Genomic DNA, 21,018 nt, shown 5'->3' with positions numbered 1-21,018 from the left:
AAAACTAGGATTGTGGGCTTACATAGTTGTGCTTGCTTCAATAAACAAAATAAAAAATTTAAATCCTGTTAATATCTATGCTATAGTAATAGTTCCTCTAAGAAGATTCCAACAACATTAAAAAGCACGAGAATGTTCTGTGACAGGAAGACGATGACTGGAGAACACGAAGATACCATTTCTCTCCATTATCCCTTCTTTGAATTTTCAGCAGCCCTCTTTTCCATTCTCCTGTGTGAGTGAGGGGACTGAGCTTCCAAAGGCTGCCCAGATTTCATGCTGTCAAGTTTTTGTACTGAAAGAGCATGTTAAATAATAAATGGAGTTTGAGTGTAACTAATAAACTGGAATTTTAAATAGCATCATGCTTTTGAAAATCAGCCTCCTTGTGAGGATGCTTCCTATGCAAATCCACAGGAAATAATAATGAATTAGTAATATAATTTATCTTCTTTTTGATGGTCACTGTGGTATATCTTGGAAGCCTCCAAATGAGTGCTCAAAGAAAATCTCAGCTTTGTCTTCTATCCTTGAATAGATATAATTGATGAGTTTATTTTTATATAGCCAGATTATATACATGCATACAGGATTATGTATTTAAAAACATATTACTAAGGGATTTTGAATGACATGGTAAAATACTTGTGATGTAATAAGGGGAAAAGAGTGAAATTCAAAACTGAATTCATGATTTTTGATCTGAGATTTCTTTTTTTGTATGTATACTAGTCCTGGGGCTTGTACTAAGTGCCTAGATACTGTTCTTGAGCATTTTTGTTTGAGGTTAGTGCTTTACCACTGGAGTCATGATTGCACTTCCATCTTTTTTGGTACTTAATTGGAGATAAGAGCCTCATGGATTTTCGTGCCTGGGCTGGCTTTGAACCAGGATCCTCCAACCTCTGCCTCCTGAGTAGCTAGGATTATAAATGTGAGCCACCATGCCTGCTAATCTGAGATTTCTTGATTTCAGGTCTCTGCCATTTACTCTGTTTGCAACCTTGATCAGCTACAAAGTTCAAATCCCGATTCAATAGTTCTTCTTAAGTATTGAAAGTGATCTTGGACAGACTATTTAGTTCTTTCTACCTCAGTACCCAAAGTAACAAAAGTATTGACCTTATAGAATTGTTGGGTTAAGTAAAAGAACATACTTCAAGTTCTCAGATGGTGACTGAACTAAATTGTTCATTACATTCACTTTGTTTACTAAATTGTTTTGTACCTCTGTTTAGCTAACTATATAAGAAGTAGCAAAATCATCTCAAAAGTGCTCTGAATATTAGCAAATATGCAAGCCATTATAGGATTACTTAATAATTACTAGTATAGAAAACAAATAATGACTTTTCATTATTGTTTATTCACAATGATTTCAAGCAAAAGACAATAGTCAAAATTTAATTTTCATTTGCTTCTGAATATGTTTATGAACAGTTCTCTTTTATTACCATTTTCAATGTGCATTATTTTATAATAAAGTTAAAAAACTAGATCTTTCTTAGACATGAATGGAGGGAAATTAAGATAGATGTTAAAATATGTTAAAACTTCTCAACTATTATACTATAGAATGAATGAAATGTTAAATAAGGTTATTTTGATGTATCAACAGTTTACACTTGCCGTATCTTAATTCGACATAAATTCTAATCTTGAACTTACATTTTAAAGTTTAAGCAATGAAATTTTACATTAGACATGAAGTCAAATGTTTATTATAATATCAATATTTTAATATGTTTTCTTCATTAACGAAACAAAACAACTCTCGAATCTGCCAATGTCCCAAAGGTGCCTTTCCCGTGTAAGCTTTAATTATCAACCACTTTGGTCTCTGATACAAACTGTGCAGACCTTTGAGTGTTCACATTACCGCCGCTTGATTACAAAAGGCCATGATTAATTTTACAGCAGACAAAGAGAGATGCCCTGATTACCAAGGAATGATTAAGGCGGAATGTCAGACATTGCACATTTAGAGGAGCCTTTGCCATCCGCAAAGGATAAGACTTTGAAAAGCTGCATCTTTGGAATCACGGGTCCTTCGTACTTGGTGCTCTGGAGATGTGGAGCCCGACTGCAGGAGGACCTGAGGTCTTGGAGGAGTTGCCTGGGTGAACGCTCCTCCCTGGGTGCAGGGTGGGCCCTGAGAGCCGCCGTAGTTCAAATTCTCGCGAGACCTTGCCAAACTCCCGCCCTTCCAGGCCCTGACCCTGTCGTTGGCCTGGGAGGTTTTCGGTGCCTCGGAGGCCACGTGGGCTTGGTTTTGGAAGACCTGAAGACGAGGACCGGGCTGCCAAAGGCCTCTGTTCTTACTTGCTACCAGGACAACACCACGGAGCGAAGCTGAGGCGTGGTCCCGGATACAGGCGGGAGTTGAACCTGTGGCGGGAAAAGCCCCAGGTCTGTGCGTGGTGGGGCGGGGGGGGGGGTGACCGGGCCCCAGTCACGCGTGGACCCCCCGGGGCTCTGAGCCGGCCCCTGCCCCCCGCAGCCCCCAGCTCCCCCTCCCAGAGCCAGGGGCGGGGCAGGAACGGGAGGCAGCGGCGTTGCTCTACGAGACTCCTTTCTTGTGCCTTCCAGGATCCTCAGACTCGGTTATAAAATATTTAACGGTCAGAAAAGGATCCGCAGAGCCTGGGCCCAAGATGAGCTTGGAATCCTTGTTCCAGCACATTATCTTCACCGAGCATAAGGCCGAGGAGAGTCGCCGGGTGATGCGAGAAGGTCAGGTGCTTCTTCTGCCTTTCACCTGGGACGTTGTGGGGGGGGGGGATGCAGAATGGGAGAAGCCCAGAAGGAATGATCTGAAGCCATTGAGGGTCGTTTGCTTTCCACACTGAAGGAAAGACATCTGGGCAGTGTCCCACCATATGTACCTACGTGGTAACTTGAGAAAGATGAGTTGTGTTTACACATGTAATTTGTATTACAGTAAGGTCAGAAATAACTAGATGTCGTGAAAACATCAAGCAGGCAACAGAGAAGCTGAGTGAAGAAAAAATCAAGTTGGAATCTAAGGTATGGCTGTATAAAGCATGCGTGTTATTTGTTGAAACAGTCTACCTTAATTTGGCTTTGTGGGGGGGATATTTTGCTGTTTGACGATTTGTTCCCCAACTGGAGAGCACAGGACTTTGGTGTTGTTCCATGCTGCCCAAAGGTATGTAAAATTCAATCAGAGCTACCTTCAGTTCTAAAATGAACTTGCTTTAAAGAAACGAGTTTAAGTAATGGAGAAATTCATTGTCCGTTCTGTGGGATGGTTAAGTTTTTATAAGAGCATAATGCTGTTGAAAGAATAATTGTTCAATAAGTAGTTAGTGAGGTATATAAATTTTGAATTATAAATAATTTAAGTGTGCTGTGTGGATGTAATGGATTGAATGTAACTCTCAAACGAGTCTCTGCCTTTAGTTTTCTAGTTCTCTACCAGTTTGTACATGTCTTTTATCTAAAACCATACTTTTCCCACTAGTATTTTTCTCTTTTCTGCAGCATTTGCAAAGTTCTATTAATTAAAATATGGAGAAATTAGTCCAATGGCTTCATGAAGAACTTTGAATAGTGGGTAGATTTTGGAGAAACAGTAGAAAACATTTGTAGCCCAGGCACATTGAGGTGAAATGTAGTCAAAAGCAGAGCGTTGATATCTAGGATTAGGTGAATTTTTTTCATGGTTTTTGATCATGTGATAAAAGAGGTTTTAGGAAGATCTCTCTCAACTCTGATTTGGAGTATGTTAACAAGTAGTAGATCACAGTGTGGATGGGAGAAATTATTTTAAAGTATATAGTACCTAATAATGAACTAAGTAAGCAGCACTGAATGGTTAGCCTGTTTGAACCATTTTATTTTCGTCAAATACATCTATTTCAGCTTATCATTATAAGGAAATTCAGTTTCTGTGAATAATCCAAAAGCCTTCACCTGGTGTGCTTCAGCTCCTTTTTCCATGTCTTGCTCATACATCACACGTGAAGCTCTCCTCTGATGTTTTTTTGTTTCTTGTTTTTTGTTGGTTGTGGTGCCTGACCTTTGATCATGGGTGCTGTCCCTGAGTTCTTCAGCTCAAGGCTAGCACTCTACCACTGTGAGCCACAGCCCCACCTCTCTTAGACATTATTTTAGTAAACAAAATATGTAGTGGCTTCCATTATGTTTTGTTGCATATTTAAGATTTTTTCCATATACATCTCTTATTCTTGTTATAGTTATTGCTTAGAATATAATATATATTAGTATAAATAATACTAGTATGGTAAGTATTTGTAGTATTTGCAGTATTTACTGTCTTTTTAATATAATTGACACATAGAAATTGTACATATAGATGGGTGTTATGTTTCTCTGAAAGTTATATTTTGTGATAAGCATTTTCTCATTTATCGTTTCGTTGTGGTAAAAATATTACCAACCTCTTCTTAGAGCTCTTTTGAAATATATAGTACGTGATAGTTATTTACATCTCCAGTTTTTTTTTGTCTAACTCCAGCTAAATAAGCATTGATCAATCTTTATCCACTCTTCTCTCCCTACTGAGAGAGACTGCTATCTTTTAAAATAGTGTCTGGAACTATTATTCCATAAATCTTCCAATTTTGCCTCTGATTTGAAGACAAACTACCTCATACTAACAGTGTTAAAAGCTGGTGATTGGAGCCAGGAGTTTGGCCTAGTGATAGAGTGCTTGCCTAGCATGCACAAAGATCCGGGTCTGATTCCTTAGTACCATGTACATAGAAAAAGCCAGAAGAGGTGCTGTGGCTCAAGTGCTAGAGCTCTAGCCTTGAGAAAACCCAAGGACAGTGCTCAGGTCCTGAGCCCAAGCCCAGGACTGGCAAGAACAACAACAAAAAGAACTGGTGACCTGGGCCACACACATAGAATGACATGATCTAACTTTTCTTTGAGAAATAATTAGGATATTGTCATTTCTGGTAATTAGAAACTAAAAGAAGCAATAAACAGTATGTACATAAATATATAAATAGGCCATACTTAATGAATACTTGCATGCTGAGTACCATTCTGGATTCTTTATCTACATGAACTTTTAATTCTAACAGGGATCCTATACTAAGCAACCGTCATCAGCCCTTTTTATAGTGAGGAAAAGAGAAGGTTAAATGACTTGTCTATGATATTTTAGTTTTAAACCAACTAAACTACCATAATGAAAATAATAATTTATTAAAACTGATTTCTTGAGCTCATTTTAAGCATTTTGTTTTTTATGACATGTAATAATATATGCAAATATTGCACCTAGAGCAATATTTTATAAAGGTCGCTTATGTAAGTTTTTGAATAAGATGCAGTTTTTCTGGGTTGGTGAAGATATTGACCTGACAGATAGTAACTGCTTATTTGGTTTTTTTTTTAATGAAAGGTTTGCACTCTTTGTAATATTTTCTTTGTAAAAAGTGTTTGCTTTGTAATATTTTCTTTGATAATAGCCTATTTTGCCCAAAGATGGAAATTTAATTTGTTGACATATCACACACATAATGAAAATGTTGATTCATTTGTTTGCATTAAAGAAGAACATTCCTAACATTGCTTGGAAACATTTGTTGAAATTACTAATTAATATAGGCTTATAAATGTGCATTGCTTTTTAATCAGCTCATATACATGGGTAATAATGCAATTGTTTTATGCTAATAAAATTAACATATGAAGGGCACAGTTCATACAATACTACTTTGTAATTGAAATCATTTGATTTATAACTACAGTCAAGATGGTGTGTGTATAAAGATTTTAAAAGTAGAACTACAATTATAATGTAGATGACTAATGGGAAGAACAAAAGTAATCATAAATTGATTTCTTGTTTCTTTTATTCCTAGAGTTAATTATGTCTGTCAATAATGATGAAAATATATTTACTTGACTAGTTGACATGGCATTTATTGACCCATTTATCAAACAGAAGTAGGATAAAGAAAAAGTAGACCATAATTTGAATAGGATAATCTGTTACATAGTGCTATCACACAGTCATATATTCAGAAGATATTTTGAACATTTATTTTGGAAGTTGCTGTGGTCCAAAAATGAACTTAGGAAGTACAGTGTTCTTTTTTTTTTCTGTTCTGTAAAACCCAGGTAGCATGTAATTAGAACTTGAATGATAGCATTTGCCTTTCAGGGCTCAATGAGTCCTTTAAAATAAATGGTTGCAGAAGTCTCAGATTATATAGTAAGAGTACTTTGTGAATTGGACAGCTACAGTATGCCTGGTTAGGTTTGGTAATACAAAAAAAACCCCGGAAAGATGAGAACAGATCTTGGATTTGCAACTAATGCCTAACCAGTAGCACACCTATAGCTTCTAGTAGCCAAGGAAAAATTTTACCTTGTTAATGACAGCAAACTAAAAGCAATGACTCATAGAACTATTGTAGTTTCTTATAAGTGTCTGGAAGGTTTTCTTCAAAACTGGATATTTTGTTATAAATTGGGCATTTAATTTTTATCCTTGTACTATGTAAAGTCTGATATAATTCATACTCCCTTAAGACAGAGAAAATGGAGGACAATATAAGACTATGAGCCTCTGGCTCATGCCTATAATCCTAGCTACTCAGGAAACTGAGATCTGAGGATCATGGTTTAAAGCCAGCTGGGGCAGGAAAGTTCACAAGATTCTTATCTCTAATTAGCCATCAGTAAAATGACAGTAGTTTCTGACTCCAAGTGATAGAATTCTAGTCATAGTGAGAAAGGGTCGAGGACAGCACTCAGTCCCTGAGTTCAAACTTCACTATGGGCAAAACAAAAAGGCTTCTCTCATATAAATTTACATTGTTTTAGGGGAAGGATTCGAATTTTGCTACATGAAATCTGGGAGTATATTTTAACAGTACATTATTTTACATTGAGTGTTAGTTGAATTTCATTACTAAAGTAGATTAGTACAGTGGATGACTGTCCTTGTGTACCCCAAATATTACTTAACAGTTCTCAGGTTCACATACTTTTTTTTTTTTCAAAAATAGGGACAAGGATGTTGCTAGAAGATATCTCGGAAAAGTCAAGGACCTCCATTTCCTAGACTCTTGGCAGATAGATAAATTTTCTCTTCCATCTTGTTTGTATCAATTGTGACTTAAGAATGCCTCTGAACCATTAACTCTGGTCTTTCAAATTCAGTAGGCTATACAGAGATGGTTCCCTTTCCCCCAAACAGTATGATTTGTTATCAAAGATAGGAAGAATGTATGTGAGGTAGACGATCTGCCTACAGAAAAGATTTTTGTGATTAAAATAAGAATGTTTTTAGAGTGCCTGTGGATGGTTCAGATGTTTCAGCTCCATTCCTGATAATGTTTTTTTTTATCATTTACTCAGCATAATTTATCACATATGGTAGAATATAATGCAAGATTTTCCTCTAAACCCTCATTTAGGAAAGAGTTCTTTTATGTTGGGGGTCCTTGAAAAGCTTTGCAAATCATGAAATGTACTGTAAATTCTCTCACTTTGGATAAAACATTAGTAGTTTTAGATGCTTAGAGAGATCTTCTGATCGAATTGAAAGGAGGAAGACAAAGACATTTAATGGGCTTTGTTATCATTCTTGGAAATACGACCTCAGAATTTCAAGTGTTAGTTGTCACTTAATGATGCTTAAAAATAATTAACAAATCTCTAAAACATAATGTGATTAAAAGCAAACTATGGAAGTTGCCTAAGTATAATGCCATTTAAATTATGCAAAGCAAAAGGGTATCTTGTAAGGAGTATATAAATATTGGAAAAGCATAATGACATGCATGAGGATGATAGATAGCACATCAAGATAGTGATTATCTCTCTTAGGGGCGGAAGATAGCTGTAATCAGAGAAGGGTATATAGGGCATTTAAGCTTGGAGGTAAAGCTTTATCCTTAAGCTGGAGGTGGGGACACAACCTCTAGGTCACTGTACAAAAAAATAGAACTACACTTGAAGTTTTTCAAGGTAGTGATTTGTAGGTTGTGCTGCAATTACTAATTCCAGACTATTTTAATCACCCTCAAAAGAAATCTTAGAGTCACCCCACCAACCCACTCCCAATTCCCCCAGCCCCAAGCCACAGTGGATCCAGTGTTTATCTTTAGACATTTCAGATAAATAGAATTGTGCAAACATGGTAGTTTATTTTGTTGATCAGGTTTTCAAGATTCATCTAAGTTGTTTCAGTTATCAGTACTTCATTTGTTTCTGACATATGAAAATATTGTATGTATATGGTACATGTATGTTATATAGACATAATTTATATGTAAGTACATGTAATACAATAACATATATTAATAATGTATGTGTTATATATGTATAAATAGACATAAACACAAATATATCAGGTCCATGTGTCATTTTTCGGTTGACCATTTCTACATTTTATTTCTTTTGAAAACTGCTGCTCTGAATATTCATGTACAAGTATTTGTTTGAACATAGTTTTAAACCTCTTGAGTATTCCATGTGAGAATGAAACTTATACATTAGATAATAACTGGGTATATTTATTTTAAATTTATTTTAAATGTGATGTACAGAGGGATTACAGTTACATAAGTCAGATAATGAGTACCTTTCTTTTTGAACAGTGTCAGTCCCCCCTTATTTTCTACCAGTTTTTCCCTGCTGACACCTTTCCCCCCATGCTGTAAAGTTTATTTCCAACACAGTATCTGTAGAATTGGTTCACCTGTTTCTGTGCTTTGCCTTTCCTTCACCAACTCAGATAAACTTACATACAAGACAAAGATAAATTTATATGCAAGACAAATAAAAAGCATCAATAAAAGAGAATAAACCAAAGGAAAGAAAAAGAACTGAAAACAGTACAATAAAAAAACCTCTTGTTTTCATATCTTGGAGTTCATTTCAATAAACATGATTTTATATAATCATATGCACATAGATATTGTACCCTTGTGATTATCCTTTTCTAAGTATTTCCTCCTTGGTTCTTATTGTGTGAATGTGTAGAATGCTGTTTAATTAATCATGTCCAAATGTAATTACTTCTCTTTTACTATCAACTCTGGGTTTATCTTGCTGAGAAAATGCCAAACTATCTGAATGTATCAACTATTCTTTCAGGGTCTTTGTACTGACTCTGTCATCTGTCTAAAATGTGTCTCCTCTCTGCTACTACTGTGACATAGATATTTACTTCACTTGGTTCAGGTACTGGGAACCAAACATCCTGCTGGACTTTGAATTCATGCCAGGAAATCCCCAAGCAGATCCTCATGGTTGGTTACCCTCAAGCAGCTACTGGGTTGCCACCTTAGAGTATTGGTTCTCAATGTGTGATCTGCAGATTTAAAGAAGTCAGGTCCCAAGGTATTTTCGGACTAGATCGGGTGCATTCAGGGTGGTATGGCCTTAGACTCCCAAGGTATTTTCAAAGATTCTGTGAGGTCACATTGTTTTTCTAATGGTAAAAAGATATCGTTATTTTCACTATGCTATTATTTCCCTGGTGGTACAAAAGCAATGATGAATAAAATGATTATCATCTTAACACAAATGAAGGCAGTAGAACCAAACTATGCTAGTAGTCTATTTTTTCACTGCTGTATGCTCCCCATACCATAGTAAGATAATACAAACTGCCAATTCTTTTTATGGGTAAAGTATAAAAAATATAACTTTTGCATCTAACCCTTGAGTCTATGCATTTTCAATATTGTATGTGTTGACATGGAAGTTCACTTACTGAACTACTTGTGCATTTCAGAGCACTTGGGGAATACTTAGGGAGGACTCACGTCTGATGTGCAGTGGCAGTTTTCCTAGAAAACTATTTTTACTTGGATAATTAACAGACAAATTGTAGTTATTTAGACTTGGGTATTTGGCAGAATTTTCTCAGAAATGAAGTTAGCCTAGTAATTCAAGGTTGGCATCTAGTTTTATTATCATTTTGCTGGTAATAATTCACTGTTTCAAACAAAAATTAGAACTTTGATAGACCCATATAGGCCACTAAAGGCTTGAAAACTTCCCAGTAGTTTACTGATTTTCTAATCAGCTTTGTAGTGACATTAGTGAATATGTTATTTTTAATATTATGATATGAAATGTATCAGCATTTGGAGGCTTTCTACAGCTAATGAGGCATGGACTAGTACATAGTGTTACAGAACTGCATGGATAAAATATATAAACTCAAATCATACAATGGACTAATAGAGCTTACTGTAACATACTGAAAAGTTCATTGAAATAGGTCCAGGTTCAAAATTTCAGTTATTCATTAATATTTTTTAATTTTGCTATAGTATAAAAGAGGAACATACACAGTTACAGTTATTTGAAAATACTATAAATGCTTCTATTTGCAGTTGCATATTTGTGTATTCTATATTCTCCAACCAAAATATAGTTAAAACATTGAACAGTAGCAAATATGAGATCAGCTGTCTTCAGTTAATCCAACATTAGTGGTGATTTTGACATAAAATTAGCTTATTATTGTAATTAAATAAGTGAAATGTTTAAATTTTTCCATTTTGAATATTTGATTCAGAAAATACTATTTGATGAAATTTACAAACAAAATCCTTTATTATTATTATTATTTTAGATTCATTTAAAATTTATGATCAAAGGACTCTTTTTCTGGCCATTATGCTGTTTCTTTCACACACACCCTTTATTAGGTGCTAGGTGTTTTTTAAATCATGTATTTTAATTTTTTATTGATCATAGAGCTTATCTTTCCTGACAGTTCTACACATTCCCTTGACAGAAAAGATGTCCCTAAGAAGCAGTTTTATCCCTGCCACTAAGGCCTTTCAAGTGTGCCTGTTGAGGTCAGCCTTATTGTTGATATCCATGCTCAGAATTTTTATAGTTGAGGAATAAGAGATACTTAAACATCCATGAGCAATTCTGGCTTGGGGCTCCAGTTTACTCATATTACTCTTCCATTTCTGGCTGAATGAATGGGATGCAGTTTACTAAATGACACCTCCCTAGACCAATGGGTAGAGTTTTGTTTTTCTAGTTCTATAGCTTCTATAGACACTCTGGGATATGCCAATAGACTGATTTTTTTTTATATTTTTTGTTGTAATTAATAAAAGGGTTACATGATATTTGCCAGATAGAAGGTGCATTAATTCACATACATTGATACCCTTTCACATGTCTTGGAACCCATTACCCTCCCCCCCCCCCCCCCCCCCGGTCTTGGTTTTCCCCCCTTCCCCTTCCCTATCAAACAGATTTTTTTTTAAAACTATGCAGTGAGCTCGTTTCAGCTCCCTACAGCCTTAACTATTGATCAGATGTCATTAGCCCCTAATGCCTGCCTTTCTGAGCAATATTTCTGTGGGTTTGAATTTTAATTAGTCTTATTGTTATCTCTTTGTTTCTGGAATGAACCTTTTCTTCTTGTTGTTTGGATTAAATGGGTTAAAACAATATATATGATCATATTTTATTCAGGATTTCTCTATATTTGTAGGCTTTTTACAAAGTTATTTATATTGCCATATTAACAATATTACTTTACAAACATTTCTTTTTCTTGAGTTCGTATTTTTAATTTAGATTTTGGTGAACTGTATAATTGTTCAAGGAATTTTTTAAAAATAATCAAATGATAGCTTTCTAAGTCATTAATATCTGAATTTTATTTCTATTATCTTCATATACATTTGTCTGTATACAGAATATTGAGTCAGATCTGTTTTTAGAAAATTAAAAAATTTTGTTCAGTTTTCTCTGATTGCTCTTTTTAAATCTACAATTTCAGGTTTTTGCATGGATGTACCTATTCTATCTGGAGCAAGGACTAACCTCCCATTTTAACCTGATGTTAAAATTATATTCTGATTTTTTTCAAGTAGTTCTACTTACATAGTTCAGTTCTCTGTGTTTTCTGAATATTCGTCTTCTGTTATTTGATTGCTGATCCTTGGTAATCTTGAGAGTTTTTTTTTTAATACCTCCTATTGCCAGTTCCACCTCCTACCAATTCCACCTTATTGTTTAATGTTTTCTGCAAATTTAAATTTTAAGTTGCCTTTTTCATATTTTAAAACTTTTTCTGGCTTCCTTTTCATTTCAGCATTTATTTTTTTCCTCTTAATACCCTTACTTGGTCATTTTTTCAGATAATCTTTTATTATCTTCTTGTGAACATCAAGCCATTGATTCACACATATTTTTTGACATAATAGTAAAATATTACAGTGACATTCTGCTCTTTTTGAAATCTATCTAAAAATGTATTTAATTTTTTGTTGGTCATAGGACTTGAACTCTGATCCTGGACTGTCCTGAGTTCTTTCGCTCAAGACTATTGCTCTACCACATGAGCCACAGTGCTACTTCTGGCTTTTGGTGGTTCATTAGAGATAGGAGTCTCACGGACTTTAATGCCCAGACTTACTTCCAACCGTGATCCTCAATCCTCAGCCTCCTGATTAGCTAGAATTACAAGTGTGAGCCACTGGTGCCTGGCTAATAATTCTTTTTTTTTTTTTGAGAATTCTTTTTCTCTGCAGTGAGCTTTTGTATGGCAAAGGACATAGCTAGTAAACTAAGTAGGAAGCCTGCAGAGTGGGAGAAGATCTTCACCAACCGTACAACTAGCAAAGGCCTCATATCTAAAATATATCAACAGCTCACAAAATGGAATCAATCCCAAACTAATCTCCAAAGTAACAACCATCCCATTAAAAGATGGGCCAAAGACTTAAAGAGAGTCTTCTCTGAAGAAGAAACAAAAATGGCCTATAGACACATGAAGAAATGCTCAATATCTCTGGTCATAAAAGAAATGCAAATCAAAACAACTCTAAGATTCCACCTCAATCCAGTTAGAATGGCCAGGATCAGGAAAACTAATAACAACAGATGCTGGAGGGGATGTGGCCAGGAGGGATCAGGACTACACTGTTGGTGGGAGTGCAAACTCGTTCAACCACTATGGAAAGCAGTATGGCGGTTCCTCAAAAGACTAAACATAGAACTCCCCTATGACCCAGCAATTCCACTACTTGGCATTTACCAAATTATCCAGAAACAAGGACATACTAAATCCACCAGCACAACAATGTTCATTGCAGCACTATTTACCATAGCAAAGATATGGAACCAACCTAGATGTCCCTCAGTTGATGAGTGGATCAACAAGATGTGTGGTATTTGTACACAATGGAATTCTATGCTGCTGTCAGAAAGAATGACATTGCCCCATTTGTTAGGAAATGGAAAGACTTAGAAAAAATCATATTAAGTGAAGTAAGCCAGACTCAAAGGAACATAGGCTCAATGGTTTCCCTCATTCATCATAATCAGTAGAAACCTTGGGCTCTCCTAGCAGAGATTTGCAATAGAGCAAAACCTTGATACAAAAGGCCATATAGTAGGATTCTAAATGAAAGGATCTCTAGGATATAGAAACATAAGCCATATAATGAATGATTGTTGTTCTTAAGGTACTATGTTATCTCTCATTTCTTTTGCTGTCCCTTGGTTATCTCATATTGTTACAGTATCTCACTTTGTTACCTGATATATCAGATATATTTGTATTTGGTTATTTGAAATTGGATAGGGAACGGGGGAAAACAAGATGAGGGGTGGGGGTGGGGGGAGGGAAATGGGGACCAAGACATGTGAAAGGGTATCAATGTATGGGAATTAATGCACCATCTGTCTGGAAAATGTCATGTAACCCTTCTATTAATTACAATAAAAAATATATGAAAAAAAGAAAACATACAGTAGACTGGTCCAAGATTGGTAAAATTTTTTCACATCTAATTTATATGAGAATACTAACACTAAAACAATAAATAATTTTTCCATGAAAAAAAAAGAATTCTTTTTCTCTTCTTTCAAACCTCTTTTCCCTGGCATTGGGTTCATGTTATTACTCTGAAAGCTCTGTTTAGACTCACCATTTGCCACCGGATGAAATAACATGTTCTTTGACTTGTTCTTGTTTTCTTGATTTTTTAAGAATTGTCTTCTCATACTTAAAGCTGGTTGAGTTGATGTGATCCCAACTAATTTCTAGAATTCTTGTGGTTTACTTTATTTAACTTGTGAGGAGAATCACTTTTTTTCCTGCTCATGTTTTTTCTTTATGAGGAGAAAGTATATTTCACAGAATCAGTGATATTGTATAGTTCTATTTACCTAGAAAACCTTTCCTTCTGCATTACATTGACAGAATAGGTTCATAAGGTCATAGGCAAGGCACTGTTACCAAGGGGTCAAGTAACAAAGAAGCCATCTTGTTTCAGGCATCTTTCCAGAGGTTTTCAGATTAAGTAATACTGTCATAGAATTTCTTGGATTATCAGTGTTTGCTCAATGTTCTTTCCCTAACAAATTAATACCTAGCTGACACTGACAGGTTCTCAGGAATGGGAGTTGTAATGAAGGTGTTCTTTCTGTAAAGTGTAGATCTAGGTGTTCTTTCTGAAAAGGACAGATTTAGGTTGTAGAAACTTTTGAACACCAGATGAGTACAAAAACTAAAGGAAAACATAAAAGCAAAACTGTATGCGCAACCTATAATCCTAAAACTACTGGGTACAATTTCTCCTATTTTTACATTGTTTTGTTTGTCATGTCTTATGACTTGTTATTGCCTGAATTCATGTCTCAAGGTAAATCGAAAGCCTGATTTTCAAGCACAGTCTTGTCTGGAGTGAAATTCTAATCAGTTTTTTCCTGAAAAAGAGAAAAGAGGAAGTAAAGGGAGAAATATAACCATCACATTGAGGAAAATAGGTAAAATTCTTATGCTAAAGTAGGCTTTAAAAATATTATGAGCTCTTGTTCTCTTTGTTAGGAGTCTTTCTTACTTCCCTGTGGGAAAGAGTGGGTTGTGTTTCTGGAAACTTCTGAAGACCTTCTACCAGTATCTTTACTGAACATAAAGATTTTATTCCAAATTAAAGTAATTCTATTATCTTAATTTCATATAAGCAATGCATGTTTATTAAAATACATTAGTCTGAAAATGGGAAGCATTCAGAATGAAAATTACTCCACTGTGAAGTTAACATTTTAGTAGATTTTCTTTAAAACTTAAAATGTGTATATATATTTTAAAATAATTTTTGTCATATCTTTGATAATATATGATTTTTATATCTTATGTATTTCAGTAAATTTATATCTAAGTTCCTACTGTTCATATCATTGTGATGACAGTCTATATATGTAATTGTACATGCGTCCAAGTGTTTTTGGGAGTAAGTCTTACAAATCTAATAGATATGCCAATGAGCATGTACTTCTCAGTTTTTGATAATTTTGAAGTTGTCCTAAAGAAAGATTATTCCAGTTTGCATTTTGCAGATGTTGCAGACCACTCATATATATGTTAATGTGCATATTCATGTATACATATTTAAATTCTGGGATGGTACCCTTTACTTAGGCTTCTATGTTCAGTTGTCAATCTACCACTTGAGCTACATTTCCAGCTTGGGTTTTTGGCAGGAAAAAGGGCAAAGTTTTGTGAGCTTTTTTGCCTTAGCTTTTTGAACTGTGATCTTCTGAATCTCAGCCTCCTAAGGAGCTAGAGTTCCAAAGGCAAGCCATTGACTTCTTTTTATGCTTTTAGTTTGATTTTTAGGTTAACTTACACTATTATTCCATTTATTTGTATTTGCTTCATCTGTTTATCCCTTTTTGTCTTTTCTTATTGACTTGGGGCATTTATATCTCACCTATTACCCTCGATACCATTTGTGACGAGTTGAATTATTTGTATCTTGAGTTTATATGGATTTCTTTTTTTGAAATCAGGTCTTACTTTTTAGCACAGGTTGGCCTTAAACTTATGTCTCAGAATGCCTTGTGACATCTTAGTGTGAGGATTACAGACATATATCACCATTCCTAGCTATGTCATAGTTTTCTAGGAAAAGATTATAATTATTTTACGTGTTAGAATCTTTTTTCATATATTTTTTATTGTAATTAATAGAAGAGTTACATTATATTCACCAGATAGAAGGTGCATTAATTCACATACATTGATACCCTTTCTCATGTCTTGGTCTCCATTTCCCTCCCCCCTCCCACCATCCCTCATGGTGCTTTTCCCCCTTCCCTATCCAATTTCAAATAACGAAATACAAACATATCCAATATATCAGATAACCAAGTGAGATACTGTAACAATATGAGATAACCAAGGAACAGCAAAAGAGATGAGAGATAACATAGTACATTAAGGACAACAATCACTCATTATATGGCTTTTGTTTCTGTATCCTAAAGGTCCTTTCTTTCTTTTTTTTTTTTTTTTGGCCCCCTTCTCTTTCTTTCTGGCCCTGCTCGCTCCGGCCCCGCTCGCTCTGGCCCCGCTCGCTCTGGCCTTGCTGGCTCTGGCTCGGCTCGCTCCCGCACGCTCCGGCCCTGCTCGCTCCGGCCCCGCTCGCTCCGGCCACCACTCGGTTGGGCTCTGCTTGCTTGCTTTCGCTCTCTGTGGCTTGTTGCAGTCTCGTCTCTGGCACTTCCGGCTTGGTTGTGTCTCGTCTCTGCCACTTCCGGCTTGGTTGTGTATGTGGGATACCGAGGATTCGAACCCGGGTCCTTGTGCATGCTAGGCAAGCACTTTAACCGCTAGGCCAAACTCCCGGGCCCTAAAGGTCCTTTCATTTAGCGTCATACTATATGGCCTTAGGTATCTAGGTTTTGCTCTATTGCAAATCTCTGCTAGGAGAGCCCAAGGTTTCTACTGATTATGACGAATGAGGGAAACCATTGAGCCTAAGTTCCTTTGAGTCTGGCTTACTTCACTTAATATGATTTTTTCTAAGTCTTTTCCATTTCCTTATATATGGGGCAATGTCTTTCTTTCTGACAGCAGCATAGAATTCAATTGTGTATAAATACCACATCTTGTTGATCCACTCATCAACTGAGGGACATCTAGGTTGGTTCCATATCTTTGCTATGGTAAATAGTGCTGCAGTGAACATGATTGTGCTAGTGGATTTAGTATGCCCTTGTTTCTGGATGGTTGGGTAAATGCCAAATAGTGGAATTGCTGGGTCATAGGGGAGCACTATTTTTAGTCTTTTGAGGAACCACCATATTGCTTTCCATAGTGGTTGAATGAGTTTGCAGTCCCACCAACAGTGTAGTAGTGATCCCTCCTGGCCACATCCCCTCCAGCATCTGTTGTTATTTGATTTCTTGATAATGGCCATTCTAACTGGAATGAGGTGGAATCTTAGAGTTGTTTTGATTTGCATTTCTTTTATGACCAGAGATATTGAGCATTTCTTCATGTGTCTATAGGCCATTTTTGTTTCTTCTTCAGAGAAGACTCTCTTTAAGTCTTTGGCCCATCTTTTAATGGGATGGTTGTTACTTTGGAGATTAGTTTGGGATTGATTCCATTTTGTGAGCTGTTGATATATTTTAGATATGAGGCCTTTGCTAGTTGTACGGTTGGTGAAGATCTTCTCCCACTCTGTAGGCTTCCTACTTAGTTTACTAGCTATGTCCTTTGCCATACAAAAGCTCTGTGGTTTAATGTAGTCCCACTTATCCAACCTTTCTCTGATTTGTTGTGATTCTTGGTTCTTCTTAAGAAAGTTTCGACCTGTGCCAATGAGACCTAGTGTATTTTCTATTCCTTCTTGTAAAGTTTTCAGTGTGTCGGCTTTTCCCTCAAGGTCTTTGATCTACAGTTTAATTTGTTTGCTTCTGAATTCATTCTCTGTTTGAGAAAGTTTGTCCTACTGTGATTCCACGTCATATCCTGTCTATTAGAATGGAGAATCTGAAGAACAAGATTTTCAGGCAAAAAAAAGGAACTAAAGGCTTGAAAAAGGAGTATGCATGGTGTGTTTGAGGAACGTCTGAGAAGCCCATGGGTTGGAGAAGGAAGTAAGGAAAGACTGATAGGAAACATGTTTGGAATGGTGATTAATGTTACAAGTTATACAAAGATTTAAAATTCATCATAAGGGATAGAACTTCCTAATACTGAACCTTCCTTGTTGATTGTATCAGCAGAATTCCTGTGTCATAATGAGGTATTCTTTAAATACTGATTTAAAAAAATACAAGTCTGTTTTTTAGAAATTGTTAACATCTGCTATGGATAGAATATTCATTGATGTGGCCTAGTGTTTACAGTGTCTTCTGTCATATATGTTATAATCATATTTGTTTCCTTTATTGTGATTTTAGAAGTGTGAAATCTTTTATACAGCTCCCTTTGTGCTTTTTTATCTAAAGTGTCCCATTATGCTACTGCACAGAGCATTTAATCAGCAAAATGTCACTTCTTCAAGGAAGAAATTATTTTTAACAGCAGTAGCCACAACAAAGACTAGCTCTACATTTTGCTTACTTGGACCTAAACATTAATTTTAAATCCTCAGTCATTTTCAATTTTTTAAAATTCTTCTGGTAGAAAAATACCTAAAGGCACCCAAGCAGTAAAAGTAGTGAAAAGTCACAAATCATAGCTTTATTGAAAACTGACCTCACTGGCCAGATAAGTCAGCACTGGGAAAACTATAAGCTGTGTTAAAAAAAAGAATCAAATATCCCAAGAGGAAAAACAAGGAAAGGGGGAAAAATCTTTATTGCTGAGAAAAGCAGAATTAAACACTGCTATAAATTAAACTTTTCCAAAACGGCAGTATTTTCTGACAGATTTTGGCCATTTGATTTCTAGAACACACTTTAAGGCTTCAGGTAAACATTTTCATTTCTAGTCAGAAGACAAAGAAAGATGAGGAAGAAATTTTTATGCCTGTCATTAGAAACTTTCTGCCCTTTTTTCTTTCCATTGTTTGTAGCCTCTGAGATTGTTTGGACAATTTAGTATACAGTCAATAGCTGAAGTTTCTGTTTAGTACAAATTTAATGGTTCAAGCTCCCATAGGTGTTTTAGTGCCTCAGTACAGACTTGATTCAAATAGATGTGTTTCAGAATAGTTTTTATGGTACAATTTAGTATTTCTTGTGCCATTATGATTGTCACCCATCACTTTTGTAACAGAAGGAAGAAGTTTCTAATGGCTATTTATTCTGTGAAATGTTGATCCTATCAGTATATTCAGAGCACTATTTTGAATATTTACTTAATACTTACATATTCAGGAGGTCTGATTTTCAAACACAGGAGCATTAAAAATTCCTTAAGTGAATTGAAATAATGGAAAGAATAAAAAGAATAATACAGATTCCTGTGGTAAAATGACAGGTTAGCAGCTTCTTCCATTTTACTCCTTGAGTTGGAAGAAGAGTCATTAAAGGGAAGACTATATTCCAAGGAGAGAAAGAAAAGGCATTAAGAATTATGGAAGAAGTGTAAGGACAGCTGAAAAAATGTGAGAAACAAAAGGCTTTGTGGACAAATGTAGGAAACAGTCTGCAGTGCCAACTCTTTCTAAAGGCAAATCAAAGCTACAACCATAACAAGCCAGGGCAACATCAGTAGTAACAGACTGGCAGCCCTAGCCACAGGATACATCTATAGTTTTGGAAGGCCTTCAGTCAATTACAGGGATTTGGTGAGGCAGTGATTCTTCCTGCACAGCAGACCAGCATTAGAGAAGAAATCCACTTTGTTATTCCCAACATCTGAATGCTATGGTCCAGTACTATTTTGAGAGGATTTTTGTCTGAGACTTGAGATTCTTTGAGGACCTGAAAACAAGGAACAGTTGTACTTCAGGGTGTAGAGGGATTCCTTCTACAGCATCTGGGTGGAAAATGGCTAAGAGAACCAGTGATAGGAAAAGGAGGGTCAGACACAGACCTGCTGAGAAGTTTAAGCAGCAACAACATCAGGTTGTGAATGACAGTCGGTTGATGGGTCTGCCCTCTGTGTAAGGGAGTGAGCCCCATTTTCTTGAGAACTACTATAGATACTGGCAGGGTCTGAGCTTGATCTTTACTGATATCTCTTTGATACCTATGCTTTGCTGTCGGGTAAGGATTTAGAACTGGCTCTCTCTTCCTTTCCTGCCCTGGCAGGGTAGTTTACTGCTAGGCAGGTCCTAAAGCACTGAGACTGGCAGGCAGAGTTTCCTTCATTTCCTCCAGTGCAAATTCTTTGTTCCTTATGCTGGCCAACTCTCTGGTGCACTTGGTGCACACACATAGGCTTGGACATTTGCATCCTCTAGGTGCACAAAATAGAGGACATCTGGAGTAGGTGGGAACCTGAATTTCTCACAGACTGTAAAGTAAATTTTGTCCAGGAGCAAACATGTGATGTGTCTACCTCAACCCTTAGCACATATATAGCACCAACCTAAATAGTAAAAACTGTGACAGACTCAAGTTTTCCCCTACTACTACACCCACTCACTCTGGCAGGCTCCAATAATAGAGAACCCAGAAAAGAGCTTCTCCAATTCTTTGTCAGGTTTTAATGATTTTTAAACCATAATGTTACTACTGCAAATCATGTTTTTATTTTTATTTCTCTTCATCTCTTTGTTTTTGTAATCAGATTTACTCATTTGTCTATGTCCTTTTACTTTTTTTACAAAAACATTTCTTTCATTTTGCCTCTTTCCTCTACTTTTTTCCCTCATTTTTATATCCTTTTATCTTAATTGACTTTCTTTTTGCCGGTCCTGGGGCTTGAACTCAGGGTCTCTGCACTGTCCTTGGGCTTTCTTCAAGGGTAGAGTGCTATCACTTGAGTCACAGTACCACTTCTGGCTTTTTCTATGTATGTGGTACTGGGGAATCAAACCTGGATCTTCGTGGATGCTAGGCAAGCACTCTACCACTAGGACAAAACTTGCAGCCCTTGACTTTTAAGGATATAATGTAGTCACTTATTTTTACCAGTTATTTTTGTATGGAAATTAGTGATATTGTACTTGGCTTTAATTGGTTTTAATTGCATTTCAAAATCTGTTTGTTTTTGTTTTTGTGGGTCATGGGGCTTGAACTCTGGGCCTGGAAGCTGTCCCTGAGTTCTTCAGCTCAAGGATACAGCCCTACCCCTTGAGCCACAGCACCACTTCCAGTTTTCTA

At 36.1% G+C, this 21,018-nt stretch overlaps 1 protein-coding gene across 3 annotated transcripts in view; it reads left to right on the top strand.

The window, feature by feature from the left end:
* The first annotated feature begins 2,217 nt into the window (after positions 1-2,217).
* The window catches only part of Ccdc172 (coiled-coil domain containing 172), a 49,363-nt gene continuing 30,562 nt past the window's right edge, over positions 2,218-21,018 (top strand). For all 3 annotated transcript variants that reach the window (XM_090346888.1, XM_090346890.1, XM_090346889.1), the window contains exons 1-3: positions 2,218-2,409; positions 2,590-2,733; positions 2,942-3,027. In XM_090346888.1, coding sequence (XP_090203014.1) covers positions 2,655-2,733; positions 2,942-3,027 — 165 coding nt within the window. In that variant the 5' untranslated portion in view covers positions 2,218-2,409; positions 2,590-2,654. The remainder of the gene's footprint in view (positions 2,410-2,589; positions 2,734-2,941; positions 3,028-21,018) is intronic.

This window comes from Megascapheus bottae, chromosome 15, assembly GCF_031878675.1.
Source record: "Megascapheus bottae isolate mThoBot1 chromosome 15, mThoBot2.hap1, whole genome shotgun sequence".
Taxonomy (NCBI): domain Eukaryota; kingdom Metazoa; phylum Chordata; class Mammalia; order Rodentia; family Geomyidae; genus Megascapheus; species Megascapheus bottae.
Note: the sequence above shows the minus strand (reverse complement) of the source record. Positions and strands in the feature narration are given on the sequence as shown.